Consider the following 22,297-nt stretch of genomic DNA (forward strand, 5'->3'; position numbering starts at 1 on the left):
GGTACAAATAATCTCTTCATGTCGAGCAAGAATCATTTTTATAAAATTTAAAAAGATGAGTTTTTTCTTTTACAAAATATAAATCTATAAGTCAAGTTTTACATTTTTTTTTCAAAAAATTATTTTTAGATAATTTAAACTTTCAAATTATCATCTAAAACCACATGTTTATGCAAACTAAGAATTATATAAGTGGAGACGAATATATTAAGTGTCACGCGCCGAGGCTACCCCCTTGACGAAACACGGGACCTAGGATCACGAGTGACCCCAACCTAACCCTGTGTCTGGCATATAATAAGCATACTATAACATATCTGAGTAAAGCATATACTATGCGGAAGCTAAATTAGTAGATGACTGAAAGTGGGGAATACCCAACTAATCTGAATTTATCAAAACTTACTAAGAGTTCAATACGGCTGAAAGATAAACTTAACAAGTTAAACTGATACATTACTACATCTAAAAATCCTCTAACTGATTAGAGTTGCTAGGACATTCCCCATCTAACTCTAACAAAATTGAAGACTGAAAGTACAGACTGAAATGAAAAACATGCCTGTTGTCCTCGAAATATGAGCACTCACCACTAAAGCTGCTGAATACAGACTGAGAACGATCTATGCGTGATCTGGATGCTAAGTACAATAAACCTACATCAGTACTTGGAATGTACTGAGCATGCAGGATATAAATATTAATCTAAACAAATATATGTGAACTGAACAAAGTATAACTAAGCAATGGTATAATTTGGAACAAGATATAGTTATGTACTGGAGTATAACTGAAATGAACTGAACTGAATGCAATGACCAAGTGCTAATCATGAAGAAAGCATGTTGAACTGTAAACTGATATAAAAGTTGAAACCTTGTCAAATGCACTAAGAGTTTGAATGTGGGAGCTACTATTAACCGACATAAAACCACATGAGCTAATCGTGGAGTTCGATGTATACGCCCCATCGAGAGGACCCAATATACCTTGCCAAGGGTATAAAGGCCTGACTGGCGTGATCACTAAATATGATGCCCAACGGAGGGGACTTATAAACCTATGGGGGCACGTAGTTTTGGGACTATGAGGGTATGCTAATCCCTAGTCCAACTCGGTGCTAAACCTACTCCCAACTGAATATGTATCTCACATAACATAACTGAAATACTAGATAGCTCAATATTCTGACATGCAAATCTGAGAATGCAACATTTAGGTACTAACAATGTAACATTTGAAAATTGAAGCATGGTTATATGTTTAACTGACCTAGAAAGTATAATTCATGAACTAAAATAATTCATACAAACTAGGGTTCTAAATTTCATGCAAGAAATTAAGCAACGTTTCCAAGAAAACATGATATTTCGATTAAGAGTACTATAACAGCCAAATCACAACAATTTTCCAAGGTTTTAGAAACCCTAGGTCTAAAAAGATATGGAGAATCAAGAATCTGACTGAATTCTAGGGACCTAGTGGATGAAAGGAATCCACTAGTAAAATCCCACATACATGGTGACGAAATTCACGGAGAAATCCTTTGGATTCAGGGCTGAACCTTGAAGAACATTGTTGCTTGTTCTTGGGAAGTTTGGTCGATTTTTTCTCTTCTTTTTGCTCCAAGTTTGGATGATTTTTGGAGAATGAGGATATTGGGTACGTCTAACTAAGTTATTAGACTTATATCAAGTAAAACGACGTATTTTAGGCATTAAACGATGTAGTTTAAGGTCCCCAATGAATAGGAAAAAGACCTAAATGACCCTGACTTAAGAGCTGACGGAGGCCTACCACAACGCCACTGACAATCCGTTGTGGGGACCACGGCCCGTCAAGTGGGTTGTGGTTCTTGGACAGTGCTACTAGTTCTGGGGGTAGTCCATTCACGAGCCCTACCATGGCCCGTGTGAAGGACCACGGACTGTGAAGGCCACCGTGGTTCTTCACTTGGGTTAGGGGTCTACTGGCTCAGGACGACGGACCCTCCTATGGCCCGTCATCAAGATCATGGCCCCTGGTGGTGTCCGTAGTCTGAGGCCTGAGCTCGGGTGGTTTCTGCATAGCCTCCCTGAGCCTTCCCACGGCTCGTGTGGTGGTCCACGACCATGAAGGGTACTGTGGTCCACCACTTCTGGGTGAGTGTGAACCACGGGCAGTAGGTCTAAAATAGTCCTTTAACTTAATCAAGGTTTCAACATGTGAAAATGCCACAAATGGTCCCTAAACTATTGTAGTAGGTCTAAAATAGTCCCTTAACTTACACTTACTGAATTTAGTCCTTGAACTATTCCAAGTTTTATCAAGTTTGGTCCCTTAACTATACACTTACCGATTTTAGTCTTTTAAGTATTAACAAAACTCATCAAGTTTGATCTCTGTTTATATTTTTAATAGAAATAACTTGGATTTATATTAATAGAACCCATGCCTCCATGAAGTTAAATTCTTATCCCATATTTTTAGTCGTGTATCTCTCTCTGCTACGTTTTCTTCAAATTACTCTTATGAAAAAAGACTTAACCTCAACGATTCAAAATAAAATTTACGAGAAAATCAGGACTTATATCTTCTTTCTTCAATAATTTTATTTTGAATCATTGAGGTTAAGATTCTTTTTTCAAAAGTAATTTGACAAAAAAATAGCGAGGAGAGAGAAAACTTAAAATAGGTTAAAAATTTAATTTCATGGAGGCATGAATTCCATTAATATAAACCTAAGCTATTTATATAAAAAAAATAGACATATACTAAATCTGATATGTTTTCGAATGCACAAAGGACAAAAATCAATAAGTGTATGTATAGTTAAGGGACTAAAACTGCTAATTATAATTAAAAAACCAAATTTGATGAAATTTTAAAGGGAAAATTGTATATAATAGCAAACTATTAATTCAAATTAAATGCTATAAATATAGTTTGATTTAATTGTACCCCATAATAAACTGTTGTTATTTCACCTCTCCTGGTGAATCTCGCTCGCCACTCTCGTTCTCTCCCTCGTCTCTCTCATTTTTTATACAAACGCAAGTGTATAAAGTGCGTTTGTGTTTGTATAAAGCGAGAGAAAATTGTATATATACATATATTTTCGTTCCCCTCTCGCCACTCTCCCAGATCTCGCTCTCTCACTCACCTCTCTCACTTTATACAAAAAACGCAAATTGTATAAAATGCGTTTGTGTTTGTATAAAGCGAGAGAAATTGTATATATACATATATTTTCGTTCCCCTCTCTCCCCTCTCCTAGATCTCGCTCGCCACTCTCCCAGATATCGCTCTCTCGCTCGCCTCTCTCACTTTATACAAAAACGCAAATGTATAAAATGCGTGAAAATTGTATATATACATATATTTTCGTTTCCCTCTCTCCCCTCTCCCAGATCTCGCTCGCCACTCTCCCAGATCTCGCTCGCTCACTCGCCTTTCTCACTTTATACAATTGATCTTTTTGTATATGTATACCAAAACATATTATACAACTGCTTTCTTTTGTATATGTATAGCGAAATATACATATTTATGTTTGCTATAAAGCGCAATTATGCAAAATTTGTTGTATCATACAAATATGAATTTTGTGTTTACTATATGTGAAAGTTGCTCAATTTTAAGTAGTTAAAATGACTAAATTCGATAAGTATATATTTAAGTGCTACATCTACTCCAACATAGTTGGGGAACATTTATGACATTTTCTAGATTCAGCATAATAAAGAACTCAACACTCATTTCACAATTCATAAAATCCTAAACCTTTTCTTCCCAGGTAGAGAAGAGACGAGAGAGAGAGAGATAGAGAGAGAGAAAATGACAGCGTTGTTGAGGAAGCTAGCCAAGGCTGCACCCGTAGCATTTAGAGGCGATTCCAAGTCAAATTTTGCTGATCCTCGCTTCCCCCTTTGGAGCTATTGCGGCCGTTGCTGGATGCGTCTCTTATTATTACTGCCATTCTTCTGCGAATTGGGTATTCTTCACATCTATATTTCATTTCACTTTAACGTGTTGTGATCTGAGCGTCTATTTTCTACTTAAACGTAATGTGTTTTTATTTTTATGGATGTTTCATGACAGTTTTCATTGTGGGGTTCTCCCGATTTTATTTATGCCCAATTGTTGTGTCAGATCTTTTCCTGTTTTCGCTGATTCTTATCTTCGTGATGATTTGATACTTCTGTTTATTTATGTGATTGGCAGACTATCTTCTTTTGTCACTATTAACACAATAATTGCCCTAGTGAGGGGTAAGATCACAATGTATGATGTATGGATTAGATGTGTGTCACGTGTTCGAACCCTGCAACTCACAAAAGGCTAGTATTAAAGTGGAGAAGGGTAGAAGAACACTCATTTTACATCGAGTTTCAAACTCTGCTCCAACAAGTCCTCGGGATTTCCTTGTTATAAAAAAATATTACTACTTGATAGAGTACATTGAGAAAAGAATAAGCTTCACTTTTCAAAGTTGAAAGATGTGACTCATATGGATAATAATATATCTATGTTGCTCGGACTCTACCCTTAAGAACTGAGATGGGAGTTGAAATCCCATCAAACATCTTCTATTCCTTTCTATCCAAACAGAACAAACATTACAGCTAGGGAAAATTCCCCAGCCTCTGTTGTAATTGTTCTGGAATAATAATAGTAGATTTCTTGTCTCCGACCCAGGCGATTACTCTAATGTATCTGCCATTACATTGTAGAGGCTCTGATACCATATGAGAAATATAGGAGAAAAACATTATTGAATTGTTGTTGTGTCTACATTATTACATTGAGACCATATTTATAGACACTACAATACAATCCTTTACCAAGTAGGATACTATTTTCTATTCCTATTCTATTCTAAATAGGATTGTATAAATCTATTCCTATTCTACTAGGATTGTATAAACCTATTTTTATTCTAATAGGATTGTATAAATATTCTAACAGTAGTATAATGAATTGCATCATTTTCCTGAAGGATAATAATGAGTTCCAATCATTCCAACACCAAAATCAAACATTTCCATTCTCTTCAACCAGCTTGTCAATATTGTCAGTCTGTAACGTCAAGAACGACATTTTCAAATACTTACCTAATACATTACACCCAATATTCAGTTACAATGAATCAATTAACAGCACCCATGAGTTCAGTTCTTTCGTGTTAGAGAACTTAGACACAACCTTGATTTATCTCCTCCACTTATCAGAACACCCTTGTGTAAAAATGCAATATTACGATGGACCACACAAAATCACAAAGCATATCAACAATATTGCAAAAACATAAAAACATAGTGTGCAATCACTATTAAAAAGTCATGTTAACTCAGGCAAAACTGAGAAAATTAAGTCAACTCTCAATTCAAAAACAGAATGGTTAATGAACCTTTCTTGAAAATGCTTTTCTTGAGCCAGGTGTCTATCGATAACAGCCTCTCCACCTCTCACAAGGTAGGGGTAAGGTTTGTGTACACCCCACTTATGGGATCGCATTGGGTATGTTGTTGTTGTTGAATGGTTACTGACTTTTATTAACACCCAATTGGCTCATCAACTCAAAACAAGTATTGGGTTGATAGACTCAACACACGAACATGTTATATTTTAAGTGCTATTTCAAAATTGATTCTAAAATCAAAATATGTTATTGCAATATTACTATGGCTATTACTATTATAGCAGTTTATGTAATTAGAAAACTAGACAAAACAAGCAGTACAAGGGACTACACAAAAGTTCTTTCAATAATGGATGATGAGAGATCATTCTCAAAAAAAAATTCATTCAGATAATGAGAGATGTACGGAATCCTCAACGGTGATGAATCTTTTCATTTGATTCAACTGAATTGCTGATCAACAGTCTCTCACTGTCAACAAAAACTTTCGAAGGGGTAGATGCTTCATTGTTACAAGAGTTGACTTTTTGTCTACTTTGTATGCATAGATGATTGGCAACATTTCTGGGAGGCTTATGTGTGTTCTTAATACATTAGGTAAAGACAACAACCAATTTGGTGTAATATCAATAAACACTTTGATTAACTGAACAAAGAAAACAAAAAGAGAGTCTTTTGTGTAAGTAACAAAAGAGAGTTTTGAAACCATATTACCATATCAACAATATGGTTCCAGGAAAACACAAATTAGCCATACATTTCCAGCAATTGACTAAACTATAAAATTTGAGCCTCCATATTCTAAACATCATGAAATTCCAAAATACAAAATAAACAAGCTCAAGAATAAATATCTACCATTTGCTTGAATGATCCGCTGCTTCAGTAATCGTGAAAGGCTTAATACATCAAAACGACAATCCAGGTCAACAAACATAACTAATCGCTCCAAGCCTCCATAGTTTACACCTTTCCACTCCTTAGGCAAAATACAATTAATAGCAGCCTAGCATGAACCAAAAAGAATCACATTAAGCTTATTATTTGAGAGACATAATATATGTGATACCATCTAGTTGGGATTAATGCTTTCGTGATTTTTTTTTAAAATCTACAGTTACATTTTTTATATTTGCCGGGACTTTATTTAATCAAGTTAGGGACTTGTATGTCCATGGAGAGTGTGAATAAGTGTGAGTTTTTGAGGCCTCCTTATTTGCAGGATAAATTATTTTCCCTTTGGCCATGAAGTATTATTTCATTATTTGCATAAACTCAGTTTGGTCTTGTCATTCTGGGTGACTTCAACTGAAAATTGAAACAGTGGTATCACAGGTATGAATGTGTATTTCAAGTGAAGCTTTTCAAATCGTCAATTTCCATCCCAAAATCTTTTCCACAATAAGGACTTCCATAAAATTTTCTCAACTCTAACTTCATATAATCTTCTTCCAGTTTTAACTGAAAATTTTCCAAATTCCCAGATAGTACTGGTATGAAAATAGACCCATAGTATTATATGTTGACAACCGTGGTGTCCGGGCCAGCTTTCGGCACCTACCACTCCCACTAGGGACAAAACCGGGTAATTTTATCCACCAAAGCTGAGATAGATAGGAAAAAATGAACTTGACCACTAGGCCACACCCATGGTGCTGAAATAGACCCATATGGAGAAAAATGGTCGCATAGAATGCATACTTCTAAAACATCCGACCCTAAATAGACAGGTTATTGATTAATATTGGTAACACTACAAAATGTGAGAGTCCACAAAGCAAAAGAAAATGGTAAAAAATGCACCTAACGTATCCCAATTTTTTGAGTTTCAGACCTATATCAGGTCTGTGCATTTCCTACCTAAACTATAACCAATTACTTATCAAAATACATTTCAACTATCAATCGTTTATTTTTCCTACCTGAACAATGAGATATTTCAGTTTGTGAAGCTCACACTCCTACTAGTTGAATTGTGTTTTAATACATAGATAGGGATAGTTCAGATAGAAAACTCGCACACTTGATCGTTCATTCAGATAAGAAACTCAAAAAAGCTGAATACATTAAGAGTGTTTAACTCTCCCTATATGCACATTAAATCACTGATTCAATATTATGAATTCGCATCTATAAAATGTAGCTGAACAGAAATGAAGAAGAAAAATTAATAAATAGAGTTTTTGTTACATGTGACTTGCCTGCATAAGAATGCGAGTTTTTGAAGAAGGAGAAGGACCGACGATTTCGACAACATTGCCGGGACGGAGAGGAATGCGATGAAGAGGTGGAGGTAATGGTAGAAAAGGTCTCTCTGAGAAAACCCTAGTGAGAAATTGCTTCGCCGTTTCGTCTGCTTCAATCCATTCTCTCGCCGACGACGCCATTTCTACTCTTAGTTTGCTCGGAGCCGAAAACGGAAAAGGAAGACAGAGTACCAGCTCTACAAGAGTAAAAGATTTTTTAAAATAAATAAATTAATTAATAAGTCTTTTTTATTAGAAATAATTAATTTTACAATATTATGAAATTTTCATTTTATTTTTTTAACTTATAAATGGTTATAAAAAATCATTTTTAATTATTTCACTTTTTTTTAAATTTAAAAGTCTATAATAGCTGGGATAAAAAAATGCTCCCTTGATTTCATATTATTATGTATCCACATTACATAAATGCACCGATGAGGAGATGCAAGAGGTTGGTTATACAGGGTAAGTAGAGGCAAATGCAGGCTAAAAAGTGTTGAAGAGAGGTGATAAGATAGGATATGACTTAATTTCACGTTATTGAGGGTATGACCTTAGATAGGAGAGTGAGGATAGAAGGTTAGTACCTGAATTTGTTGCATTTGAATCGAGGGTCTTTCGAAAATAGTCTCTCTACCTTCACGGGTTAGTAGTAAGATCTGTGTATATATATTACTCTCTCTAGACTTCACTTTGTGGAATTTCACTAAGTATGTTGTTATTGTTATCGTATGTATCTACATCACTAAAAATATTTGTCAATTTATCAAAATTAAAACAAAATAAATCTATTTTTTTCTGTTTTTCCCTTAAAGTTAATCCGAAAATATAAATATTGTAAAGTCTAGATAAAAGTTAATCAATTTATTGATCTTAGTATTGATAGATATGATACATAAATAAAGTATATTAAAAAGAGTTAAAAAGGGGAAATTAGTAAAAATGTCTTTTTTATTTATGATTTCTTAGCAAGATGCGTGTAAAAAGAAAAGTGGACGAGTAATATAAAATAAATAAAGCAATTTATTTGACTCGCAAAATCTAAACGCATGATACCATCACATAAATTGAGATAGAAAAAATACTTATGAAGTATTTTCAAATGAGAAAATATCTAATTATTCCTTTCACCTGTCGCTCAAAATATTTGTCATAAATTACTTTTCGAGTTCATTAACTAATTTTTAGAAAAAAAATAAATATTATTTTAAAATTTAAAGTTAAATACTCAAAAAGTATACAAAATATGCTAGAAGTTATAGATAACAATCCATATCAATCTAGTAAAAAAGATACACCATAAATATTAACATATCCATATCAATGTACTAAAAAAGATACACCATAAATATTAACCTAACAAGTATTTTGAGACTGAAAAATCTCTTTTTATGATTCACACGAAACTTACACATAAAAATGTAATTTACAATGCTTTCACTAGGGGCGACTATAACCTTTCGACTACGAATTCATAACTTCCAATACAAACTATATTAGACCTGAACTTGTAATTTTAACATGATTACAACAAGTTCATTACTAAAAATCATAAAATTTGAAACGTATTAAACTTAAATCCCGAATCCGCATCTAAATTTCACTTGTGACATATTCTAGCAGTTGCCATTGTGACACAAATAGGTGCATACTTCTTCTTTGCCTCAAGTGTCCCTGCCTTTGGTTCCTCAGCCATAACAACACTTGTAAATGAACTTGTTGCAACTATTGCCATTAAGGCAAAAGCCAATTCCCTTCTTGATCCATTGCTCTTTTTTTCCTCTTTTTTTGTCACAATTTTTTCATCCTTATTGAAGGCATTAACTTTTAGCACTCTTCTCTTATTGCTTTTTGAATGCGTGGAAAGGGGGGAAAGCCCTTCGTTCCTGGTTCTTCTGTAGTTGAATCCTTCGATATGGACTAGAAATGGAGATGACGTTAGTAAAGAAGCCATTAGTGTATAGTTTTTGTCACTTTTTTGGTGTAGCACAATAACGTTATAATGGTTGATAATTATATTTTTGTGTTATTTAAAGTTGCATATGAATTGTGCTAGAAGGATCCATTTGATCAATCAAAAACCTTATCTATTAAATTTGTGGTGTCAAGTAATTAAACTTGTGAATATGATTGGCTTCTTGATTCTTCTTTTGTATGAATTGTGCTAGAAGAATCCATTTGTATTAAAAATCTTTTTTTTTTATAATAATTTTAAATTGTTTGGTTGTTCTAGTTAGGTTAATTTTATGATCCGTGATGGAATCGTTGGGTGTAGCATTATATAAAACGATTAAAAATTTGTTAATTAAATTCTCGTTATGCATGTGATTTGAGAAGAATCGGATCATATTATTTTAGTTGCATATATTCTTTTTTGTATTTCTACTAGATGTTATTTCTACGATATATATATGATTGAAATTTTATGAGTTTAACACTTATGTCCTTACAACTAAATCAATAGTTATACAATCAATAATTTCTTTTTATGCAATCCTTTGGAAAAAATAATACTATTATAATTTATACCATTAAAAATATATCAAGTATGATTATTATGTCACTTAAAGAGATTGAATCCTGTATGGATTAAATAAATATTTGACACTGTAGTCTTTTTTTTTTGACGTTCCACAACAAACTTGAAGTAAGAATAAGATATAAATTATAAATATGTTTTTAAATTTGTTCTCAATTAGTATTTATGTCATTCAATTTTGGTTGTACATAAAAAGATATTTAAATTTGTATAAAATTGAACAAATAGACACATGTATCCTACATAACAATTCACATAAAATACATCTGAACTGATTTGTATTATGCCACTAGGACATGTGTATTGGCTCATTCTGAATATTCATAAAAAAAATAGTTGTGCATAATAAATATGTGTTTCAACTTATATAAAATTGAATAAGTAGACACATACATTCTACATGATAATTCACATGAGATACGCTCGAGCTCATTTGTATTATACAACGTAAGACGTATGTATTACCTCATATCAATACTCATAAAAAACAAAAAAAACAAGCTAAAGCAAATATTACCTAAATGGGACAACAAAATTAGAATACTCCATGAAACTTTTATATTCAAGTTAAAAATTCACTTCTTTGTTTGGACTTTTTGCAACTAGTCTAGTCTATTTCCTTGACTTATAAGTAGTGGCAACACTTCCATGGTAAAGAATTCTATGCCATTAGTTGACTTAAAGTCTTCTTTTGTCATTATTTGGAAAAAGAAAATTTATGATATCAAATTAAATAGTGATATAACAATTGAAACAATAACGTGTGGAAAAAAAAGGGTCCAAAATAATTTTCTTGGTATTAATGAGTACTAGTAAGTTAGTCAAGCTTTGTGCGGGTGTTAAATTATAATATCAAAATTCTTTTTCCACCTCACTATCCAGTTTTGACCGAGAATCTGACTCTTGACCTTAAAAGGAGACCAACTCCTGATCCGGGTCCCGACTATGATCTCGACCCAACTTAGAACCAAATTGCCGATACGCCTCGATTCTGATCAGTGACTCAATTTTCAATTCTGATCCCGATCCAGACTTCGATCTGGAACTCAACTCCTAACACTATTTTGATTTTTTTTTTTATAAGTCTATGCTCAGTTATACATATCTAAAAGACATATTAAAATTCGTTAAAATTTCAGTCATGATTAAATATTCGAGAAATTTTTATAACAATGTTACTTAATGGGACAACAAAATTAGAACACCACATGAGTTTTTATTTTAATTTTTTATGTAAGTTAGAAATTCACTTCTTTGTTTGGACTCATTGACTAAGTAGTGGCAACACTTTCAAGATAAAGAATTCTATGCAATTAGTTGACTTAAAGTCTTCTTTGTCATTAATTGGAGAAAGAAAATTTATGATACCAAATTAAAGTTTGATATAGCAAAAACGTGTGGAAAAAAAAAAGGTCCAATATTAGAATATTCAACACAATATTGGAAATTTGCTAATAATAATAATGAAGACAACTTTACAAACCATTTTTTTTTATATTAATGAGTCATGAAGAAAACTTTTCTATGTTAACTAATTTTGGGTGGTGTCATATCATGTTTTCTTCAGCCTTGTATGGATGGTTGTTACTGATTAGTATTGTATTGTTAGTTTAAATGTTATGTTTGTTTTGATTATTATTCAAATTTTATTGTAGCGTATCGTTCAAATTCATCGTTAGTTAATAACGAAAAGTCTCATAACCGCTGATTTAACGTGATCATGATGTTACCTTAGTGTTTTCTTCTCATTTTGTTTTTACTTATTATTTAATAATCTTATTCTTCTTTATGAAAAATTATATAGTATGTAAGATAAACTTGTGATATGTATTTACTATACGTTAAAAGAGTTATAATTCATAGTTAAAGTTAAAGTGTTATAGCAAATTTCTCTCAATACTCGCCTCTCTCCCCTCCTATTCCTCCTCCTCTCTCTCTGCAATTGACGGAATACAATCTATTCAAAAGTGATATTCATTAAAATAATACAATACGAAACAATACGTAACACCATCCAAACTGGGTAAAATTTGTGACTGGAAAAATTCATCACAAGTTCCATTTTGTGATGGATTATTAATATATGATAATTAAAGGCATAATACATATATTGACCCCTAAACTTGACTTCAAATTTTAACTTTGACCTCCAACTTTCATAATGCACAAATAGGCACTTTAACTATCCGAAACTTAAACAAAAAAACACTCGGATCCTACCTGGCAAAATGCGTGAAATACACTCAAATTAGGCGCGTCAGATGTAAAAATTCAGGGGGTCAACAGTAAAAAAAGCATTGAAAGGACAATTAAACCTTTTTTATATTTTTTTCAACAATTTTCCCCTCTTTTTTGCATTATTTGTTGTTTACTGCAAAATGCAAGTGACATTTAATAAAAAATTTTGTTATTACGAAAAAAAATTATAATGAGGTTTTTTTTTGGCAAGAAGGAAAAAGGAACACGTGTAGTACTAAATTATTTTTTTGAGATTCAATCAATTTTTTTTGTCTTTGAAATATTTCTAGTTGTTAATTACTGTAATTTATAGTACTTTCTAAGAAATTTTTAAATAATATATATTATTTCATTTGTCCGAATTTATGCGTCACCGGTAAAATTTGAAGAGTCAATCAAATCTTTTATATATTTTTATATCTTTTAAATATTTAAGTAATTAATTATCGTGATTTATAATATTTTATACAATTATTTAGTATGGTAAAAGAAATTTAAAAGAAACACTCATCCTTCAATAGTAAAATATGGGTCCCCCTTTTTTTTTACAGGTTGACCTCCTGCCTGTATAGTCTTTTTTTGGCCAGAAGGAAAAAGGAACACGTGTCGACCCCAACGTCCTCTCTATTCCCGCTTATTATATTATATACTAGTGATGAAGAGCCCGTGCTAATAATTAATTTAAAAGTTAATTTTTAATTGACGTTAAATAAATAGTTTTAAATTTTAAATTTGAATAAATTTTATATATTTACTAGTATATGTACCCGCGCGTTGCGCGGATAATATTAAAGAAAGTAATTATGTTATACATCATGTGTTCAAATTTTTTAATGTAAATTAGTATATCAATGAGTGAAACCTATTAACGTATGAGTTATTATTGTATATTTATGAGATGATTTGCAAAGCAAGTTTTTCCGTACTTCTTGACACATCTTAAACACTTATAATTTATGAAAAAAGATCAAATATGATACAACTTTATCATAAAATTCTCAAGTTACAAAGAATATACATCAACTTTAAAATCTAAAATTAATATTATAAAAATATTACATAAAAAAATTTAAGCATGATAGGAATTTAATTAAAAACATAGTATTTAAAAAATGTTAAATTAAAAAATTTATATAATGAAAATAATAATAAAATATTTGTTGATCATTTTCTCAGCCTGTTTATCACTCCACTTAAATAACCTTAGTCATACATTTTCTTTTTACACAAAATTAAAATTAATAAATACGCTCAATCGATTTAGTAATTTAAAGTAAAATTTGAAATAATAAGGAGGCACTTGACTACTCAAAATCCTCAATTGAACTAACATTATCTCTTTTATTTTTATTTTATATTTTAATTTAATTTTTTTTAATTCAATGATAAATTATTTTTTGTGTGTAGTAAGTGATAGTTAAATTGTAGTGTTAAAACTTATTTTAAGACTACTAATTATAATTAATTATTAGTAGGTTGAGGAAATACTCAAACTGAAAGTCAAAGAGTCTATTGATTTAGTTGCCTATAATTATTTCCTCTTAATATAATATACGCTATAAAAAGAGAGACATGAACTGTTTGCTATAAAGGAGGAGCAAAATGGAGCAAATATTTAGGATCAGTTTGACAATATGATTTCAATTAAAATTTTGGTTATATTGTGCATGTTTGACGGTATTTTGAATTATTATAAATCAGTTTTTTATGTTATTTTTTTGTTTTAGATTTTTTTATGAAAAACATTTGATGAATAATTACTTTATATAGGAAAAAATAGATTGAAATTTAGCTTTATCTAGTATAGAGTTAGTTTACGATTCAAATTTTAAAAAATCAATGGTAACTTCCCATTCAAATTCAAAATTCAAAAAAATAATTATATTTAGTAAAATTTATCTTTATCAGTAAGCTAATTTTAATAAACTTCATGTTTCAATTTTTTTTAATATATTTTTATATTTAGAGAATAAAATTAAAATATTTGATGGAAGGAAAAAATAAATTGAAATTTGACTTTATCTAGTATAGAGTTAGTTTTCGATTCAAATTTTAAAAAGTCAATGGTAACTTCCCATTCAAATTCAAAATTAAAAAAATTAATTATATATAATAAAATTTATCTTTATCTGTAAACTAATTTTAAAATACTTTATCTTTCAATTTTTTTTTTTATATTTTTATATGTAGAGAATAAAATAAAAATTTTGATGGAAAATTAGTTTATATAGGAAAATATAGATTAAAATTTGGCTTTATCTAGTATAGAGTTAGTTTTCGATTCAAATTTTAAAAGATCAATGGTAACTTCCCGTTCAAATTCAAAATTTTAAAAACTAATTATATTTAGTAAAATTTATATTTATTTGTACACTAATTTTAATAAACTTTATCTTTCATTCTTTTTTTATATTTTTATAGTTGCAATATAAAACTATACCAAAAAATAAGTATAGAAATTGGTTGACGTCCAAATTTGAATTTTTATCTTTGAATTTAAATAAATACTATATAAAGAACATAAAATTTGCCAAAAAATAATAATAATAATTTTTGGGAAGTTTTCACATTTTTATTAACAAATAATAATAATAATTTTATTTATTACTGAAAATAATAAATAAATTCTTATTAATTATTAATATAACTATGAAAACTTCCCCCCCAAAAAAAGAAATAACACACACCTCTCCTATTATACATATAAATATATATATATATATATTATAAAATATTATTATTATTATTATTATTATTTAACAATTTATAAAGAATGATAATTAGTTGTGAAAAGTTAGTTTAAATATTTTATATAAAAAATGATAATTACCCACAAAATAGAGTCCGTACGTATGTAAAATGTATATAACTTAAATATCTAATTGAGGAAATCTGCAAGATGGACAAATAAAAATTAACACCTTTATAATAAAATCTCGTTGCACAACCCACATATCTTAAATTTCATTTGAAATCAATAAAAACAATTATTAATATTGATTGTTTATAAATAAAAAATTGTGAATATTAAATTATAACTAATTATTAATTAATCTAATTATGTATTACTATTTGGATGAACGGCAAATGTTTCCATTATTTACAGTTTTCCGTTCTTTCCCTTTTAATGATTAATAATTAATAATATTATGCTTTTCCTTTTTACTTTTTACTGTAAAAAATAAAAGTATACTTATTATAATAACTAATTAAGATTTTAAAATAATAACTTTTACGCATTATTAAAAATATTTGTATGAAAATGAAACAGTATTATTTTTTTATTATATATAGAAGAGTGAGAAACAAAGAAAATGAGTACCTATACATTTACAAAATTTGAATTTTTTTTTCTATATTAATAAAATATTATAAATCTGTTAAGAAAATGAGTACCTTTACACATACGGAAGTATATTCAAATGTCTGACTTTCATCTTAACTTCGCCAAAAGTATATAAAATTTGGCCTCTCCAACCTCAAATTTTCTTCCTCAATAATTTTCTTCTTTATAGTAATTTGAATATGATTGATATTTCTTTATTCTAAGAAGTCCAACTATATGTTATTAGATTTTATTGCAACTCATCAATTATAAACAATATCAAAGATTCAAAACAACACATAAATTAGAATCAAACTCTCTAAATTTAAACAAAGTACAATTCAAGTTATGAAATATGAATCAGTTTGTTATTCTTCCTTACTTATGAATTTGTTATCTGCATTTATTTTCTCTTTTTTTTTTTTTTTTTTTTTTTTCTGTTTATCTTCTTTTCTTTCCTTTCTTTAATTCTCTTTTATTTGTTTGTTAAATTGAAAAGAACAATTTTTTTTAACAAATGTTAGTAAGGATTTATATAAATAAATTGCATGACGATGTAGATCAACTTTCAATTTATAATTCAAACTTTCAATTCATATTAAAAATAAAATGAATAAAATTAGAATGAAGAAAATGAATTCAAGTTTGGAGACAATAAGAAAAAAATATTAATCTGTAATACGATCATCAATCATCTGCATATAAATTTCTCCTTCTTCAACTACATATATTCAACACCAAAATTGCTTGATCCCATCTTCATTAAATGATCCTCTTTCTTTGATTTATTTTTTTTAAAAAATCAACTGATCATCTTTAAGATCTAGAGCTTTCCAAATAAAGTGCAGTTATTGTTAATGTAGCAACATAAAACAAAAGAAAAATAGAGGAACTATGCAAACAGTTACCCTTCCATGAATGAATGATAAGGATTATCATTTCTTTGACTCTCCTTTATTGAGATACATTTTTTTTTTTCACCAGAAAAACTAAAGAAAATACTGACTGAATTATATTGTTAAGTTTACTGAATGATACGGTTGATTTTTTTGGGAATAGGAAGTTAAGCAAGTGGGTGAGGAATTTTAGGGACAGTTATTTGTAGTTAAAATTTTATTTTTTATTTTTAAAATATTTTTAAAAAAAAACGAATAGATAATTAGATAGATTTAGAGCTTGTATAGAAGTGGGAGTGTGTATTGAACAGTTTTTTAACGGCAAATTTAAATTTAATTATTAATTAGTAATTTTATAAGAAAATACATCAAAATTTCTAATTGGTTACTTAGGTTTTTTATATGTTGAATTTTTTTTAAAGAGTACATGTTTATATAATAAAAATTAATTAAAGTTTTAAACTATTCAAGGAATGAAATGGTAACATAAAAATTCTTATAATTTTATGTTTGTACAATAATATATTTATTTACAATTTTGTACATTGCATAAATATTGCTTTTAAAGTTAAGAAACGGTAACTTTAAACTATTTTATATAACTGCTTTTTTTTATAAACAAAAACTGTTTTATATTTTTGTTTTCTTTTTTAAAATTTGAATATATTATTTAAATTAACAAAAGATAATTAAGCTATTTAAATTGAATTTATTATTTAAATTAACTAAAGATAATAAAATTCAAGAAAAAATGTAGTGCTGACACGTGTCGTTTTTTCTTCTACTATTATATATAGATAGATATGGTAGTAAATGTTCATGTTAACTCTAAAATGAATACATTACTATTAATAAAGCTTGAAGTTTAAAGAAAAATCCTTAAATGACCAAAATAACCCTTAAACTCAATTTTAATCACAAAAAAGCATACATGTCCACGGTGTGGTGGCTGATTCATCAACTAATTTTTTGTATGTTTTTTCAAAAATATTTTAGTTGCTAATTTGTTATAATTTATAAAAATCATTAACGTCATTTTCGAATAACTTATAGTATTGTTAACTTTCAATAATATATATTGTTCCATCTATTCAAATTCATGTGTCACCGATAGAATTTCAAGAGTCAACAAAAAATTTTCTAAAAAAAATATATTTTAATTATGATTTATAGTACTTTTAAATATAACGTATAGTGTGTTTGTAGGCTCTTATTAGATTGAAAAAATATTTTAAATTAGTAATTATTGTAATTAATAGTGTATATTACGTAATTTTCAAATTTGTAATAAATTTTTTAAAATATTAAGTCTAATAATTTATAGTATCTTAAATGTAATCTTTGAATACACATAAATTAAAAAAAGAAATAAGACAAATAAATTATAAATTGAATAATTGACATTTTCAAATATTAATTTACCACAAAATGAAAGTGGAGGAAGAAGTTGTGAGGCAAAAATAAAGAGAAGGGAATGGAATTAGTGAGGTGGGGTCCATATCCATTAAAATAAATGCATGACAAATTGGAAAGGTGTCAAATAGACAGGAAAACGGGCCCACATGCATTGAATAGTTGGCAGCCATTGAGTGGGTCACTAATACACGTGGCAGCGCTTGCATTTCACGCTTTTGGCTCCAAAAATCGTGTGTTTATTTATTTAAAGGTAGGATAGTTAAAGTGCCTATTTGTGCATTATGAAAGTTGGAGGTCAAAGTTAAAATTTGAAGCCAAGTTTAGGGGCCAATATATGTATTATGCCATAATTAAACAAGTAAAAACTCCATTGAGGATCATTCTCTTAGAACCTGCACTCTCACCCCTTTAAACTAATCACTTCACATTACTTGTTTCATCACACATTTTCATTTTATCAATTAAATGTTTGTGACAGATTCAAATGTCTGTCACAAATTGTGAAGGTTGGCTATGTCACAAACTTTATTTTTTAGAATCAAACATCATAAAATTTAGTATGAACTTGATATTTTATTCAGAACAACACGAATTACGTACACAATATGTGATGTCAAGCAACAATTACATCTATTTCTGCAGAATCAGAACAACTCTCAAGCAACTTCACAGACTCTATTGAGCTTATTGAAGAACTAATTAGATTGAATTCCAACGAACATGGTTCCCGCGATTCAGAGGGCCTGGGAGGCATTTGCAGTGCTTGTAATTCGCCTTCAAGCATTTCCACTACTTTAGTCATTGAGGGACGATCGAGTGGATTCATTTGTATGCACCACAAAGCAACTAAAGTCAGCTTCTTTACGTCTTCATGTGTCTCGTCTAGTACTTCAATCTCCTTTCCCTTGTCGAGTTGATCATAAATCCAATATGGGAAATACTGGCTTGATATGTCCTCTTTGGCTGCCGAGTTTGTTTTCAAGCCTACGATATCAATGAGTAACATTCCAAAGCTATAGACATATGCCTTATAATATATTGGACCAATGCTTCTGTTAATCAGCTCTGGAGCTGCATAACCAATTGTTCCCCTGGCTGGTGTTAGAGTAACAATACTCTTATCAGCCGGGTATGATTTTGCAAGACCAAAATAAGATAGTTTTGGAATGAAATTCTCATCCAAAAGTATGTTGTGTGGCTTGATGTCAAAATGTAGAATCTGAAAGTCACAACCTCGATGCAAGTATTCAATACCTCGAGCAACTCCAAGAGCAATTTCAAACTTTCTGTCCCAACTTAACAGTTGATCAGCTCCTCCATCTTGAGGTGTGATGTACTTTTCAAGTGATCCGTTAGGCATGAAGTCATACACGAGAGCACGCTTACATCTCTCAGCACAATAGCCAATAAGTTGTACTATGTTAACATGATGAATCCTCCCGATTGTGGCAACCTCGTTGATGAAGTCTTGTCCATCAGCTTTGGGCTTGCTCAATATCTTCACTGCTACATTAGGTCCACTTTGAAGCTTACCTTTATATATTGAACCATAACCTCCTTGGCCTAGTTTCTCTTTGAAGTTCCTAGTCATCTTTCTTATGTTGGAGTTGGAATATCTAATGGGCGCGAAATTGTTCTCACCGTGCAGGAAATTTTCAATTGCATCATAAATCGACAAATGCCTTCTTTGTAACTCAATCATTAGAAATACAACTATGCATGGAAATAGAATGACTCTTGTCACAATGCTAAACCCTGTGTACAACCATCACAAATAAACAAGAAAAGTTTGTGAACGGTTAATTTAAAAATTCAACCACCAATGTCTGCTTCATTTCGACAAGTCTCTATAGAATGAATGATCTTACAATTTTTGTGCAGAAAGTATCAGATACAATTCATAGATTTCAAAGATTATACATACCTGAATTGGCACCACCAGTGTGTAGCCTAATCGATCATTTTCTTTTGAACGACCATCTGTTCTGACGTCTGATTCTTGAAGGAGTCAACTGTGAACCTTCATTCCATATGAGGCTAACAGCTTGTTAGATAACAGAGGATATTTGTTTCTTTTCGGTGTTTATGCTCAAATTCACTTCCACTTTTCAGTTCCACTCAATAAGACACATCCCAAAGGCATATCTATCAACCAGATAGGCATAATTGTTCTTTAGGTGTCTCAAAAGCATCGCAGTGGCTCAAAGAAAAGCTTTATAAACTGGGGCTACCAGATGTAGAAATATTAAAGTTGCACTTAGAATCACTCAAGTAACAATACTTCTTCAAGAAGGATATGCCTGGATCAAACTGGAATTCGAGGTATATGAACAACATTCGAGCTAACTTTGCCTTCAGATACTGGAATCCAAGAGGGAATAGGAAAGAATGACGTCATGTATCCCGTGAAGGTGCATCATGTGTGTTGGTGTAAAAAATTGAAATGTTGTATATTTTGGAAATGCAACCCGACAGCTTCGTTCTCCAGGCCAATCAATATACACCATTGTTCTTACTGTTGCAGCTCTATCCCTTAAACTAGAAGAGTCATTGGTGTTTGATAATATGATATTTAGTCTGATCACCTCCACTCTTGATGCCCCTAATTTAGCTTTATCAACTATCTTCGAGTAATCTGTAATCATGTAGCTTTGTCATCTTCAATCTACTACAGAAGTTAAGAGCACCAGAATACATTGCAACAACGATGATAAAATCAAATGACCAAGGCTGGCATAGTTCGCAAACATGTAGTTCTTCCTAGGGAACCTTTGCTCTAGCAGTTTACAAGTTTCTAGTCATCAACTGACCAATTGCGTACAGACAAATCAATTGTGCCTATCCTTTTAGAGTCATTGCAAAATTGAGCCCCAAAGTAACATTTTGGACGATGTTGTTACGTGTAAGAAGAGGCCTCCTATACCACTGTAAACATGGCTATATGTTGGAAAGGTAGCAACTGAACAAATAGATTATATATGCACAACAGGGGAACATTAATGCATAAACCACTGCCTCCATTGATCTATGCAAACAAAACATGCTAGTCATATCCATCAAAATTTCTCGAAAATTATTCGTATGATCAGCTAACTTCAGGTTCTTCAAACTTATCCCATATGGAAACAACCCATCCATTTCCAACTTGCTCGTAACTACAAATACATGTACTACTTGGACATGATTTCTTTCGGACATTTTATCAAACAAGTAGGAAACAACTCTAGTTGTTTTAATTTCCATATATTCAAGCAATGTATTAAAGCATACATTGTACAAATCAAACTCTCGACTACGCTTGAGGATAAGAAAATGTAGTTCTACCTATGGATTGTCAAGTACTTGAAAGTCGGGAGTTTGATTTATCTCACAATTCATACAGTATCAGGTAACTCTATCCATCAAGACTAAAAGTTTAGAACAGATGGAAATAAATCGCATAATGTTTTATCTTGTTTTTGTCAAAAGACCTCTATTGGTCCTACCTAATGCAACACTGACATAGTAGGTCCAATTGATTCGCGGTGTAAAAAAAACATTTCCTTCTAGTAAGGTGAACTCACATGTAGAAATTGATAAACTTTAAATTCTAGAGTACACATACTATATATGAGTGAACTCATATTTATTAATTTGGTTTTAAGTTTTAACATAAAGCATGAATAAAAAAGAATTCCGCGAGACTCGAGAGAGATCACACCATTCTTTCTAAATACAATTCAACATTCAAATAAATGATTAAAAAACAGTCTTGGCGATTGAAGAATTAAGTTGTATCATTCTTTTCTCCCTTGCAGTTCTAATTTTCTTTGTGTTTTCTCTTACCACCGGAATACTTTTTGTTACTTGAGTCTTCTTTTTTCATACTGGAATCTTCCCATGAATGGTATCCCCTCCGTGGATTCCAATTATATTCATTTTCACCTGTGACTTTGTTGAGCTCAGTCTCCCCTGAAAAATCATGCATAACTAATGAGAGGGTATGATACACTGGAAAAAAAATATAAGCTCAAAAAAATAGATTTGAGTTGGAATCTAATTCCTATCATATATCATTTAAGTGCGAAGTTTCTATCCTTAAAAAAGTTCTGTTTTTATGGATCAGATGGGATAATGAAAACGATACTTGTATCCACTAATTTAAAATTTAGAATCTGCCTCTAGTTTCCCATTGAAAAATAAATAAATAACATAAGTATCAATTAAAATTCCTTAAGTACCAGTAATGTTATG

The 22,297-nt window shown here is 30.4% G+C and overlaps 4 protein-coding genes across 4 annotated transcripts in view; all 4 read right to left on the minus strand.

The window, feature by feature from the left end:
- The window catches only part of LOC125812513 (DNA repair protein XRCC2 homolog), a 102,673-nt gene extending 94,881 nt beyond the window's left edge, over positions 1-7,792 (minus strand). Inside the window, exons 1-2 of the mRNA XM_049491988.1 lie at positions 7,603-7,792; positions 6,260-6,407 (exon numbers count right to left, since the gene is read on the minus strand). Coding sequence (XP_049347945.1) covers positions 6,260-6,407; positions 7,603-7,788 — 334 coding nt within the window. The 5' untranslated portion in view covers positions 7,789-7,792. The remainder of the gene's footprint in view (positions 1-6,259; positions 6,408-7,602) is intronic.
- Positions 1-22,297, minus strand: part of LOC125812549 (calcium-dependent protein kinase 8-like) — a 198,285-nt gene that overhangs the window by 31,399 nt on the left and 144,589 nt on the right. The gene's annotated exons all lie outside the window — the stretch shown is intronic.
- LOC125812514 (photosystem II 5 kDa protein, chloroplastic-like) lies at positions 9,251-9,604 on the minus strand. The gene has a single exon (XM_049491989.1). The coding sequence runs from the start codon at positions 9,602-9,604 to the stop codon at positions 9,251-9,253; it is 354 nt and encodes a 117-aa protein (XP_049347946.1).
- On the minus strand, positions 18,618-19,806 carry LOC125812551 (rust resistance kinase Lr10-like). The gene has a single exon (XM_049492031.1). The coding sequence runs from the start codon at positions 19,764-19,766 to the stop codon at positions 18,678-18,680; it is 1,089 nt and encodes a 362-aa protein (XP_049347988.1). The 5' UTR covers positions 19,767-19,806; the 3' UTR covers positions 18,618-18,677.

Source organism: Solanum verrucosum, unplaced genomic scaffold (assembly GCF_900185275.1).
Source record: "Solanum verrucosum unplaced genomic scaffold, falcon-dt-bn FXZP01000120.1, whole genome shotgun sequence".
Classification (NCBI taxonomy): domain Eukaryota; kingdom Viridiplantae; phylum Streptophyta; class Magnoliopsida; order Solanales; family Solanaceae; genus Solanum; species Solanum verrucosum.

What these genes read in the sequence shown, in the direction of transcription:
- LOC125812514 (XM_049491989.1), bottom strand. Translation starts at nt 9,604, where the DNA reads ATGGCTTCTTTACTAACGTCATCTCCATTTCTAGTCCATATCGAAGGA.
- LOC125812551 (XM_049492031.1), bottom strand. Translation starts at nt 19,766, where the DNA reads ATGATTGAGTTACAAAGAAGGCATTTGTCGATTTATGATGCAATTGAA.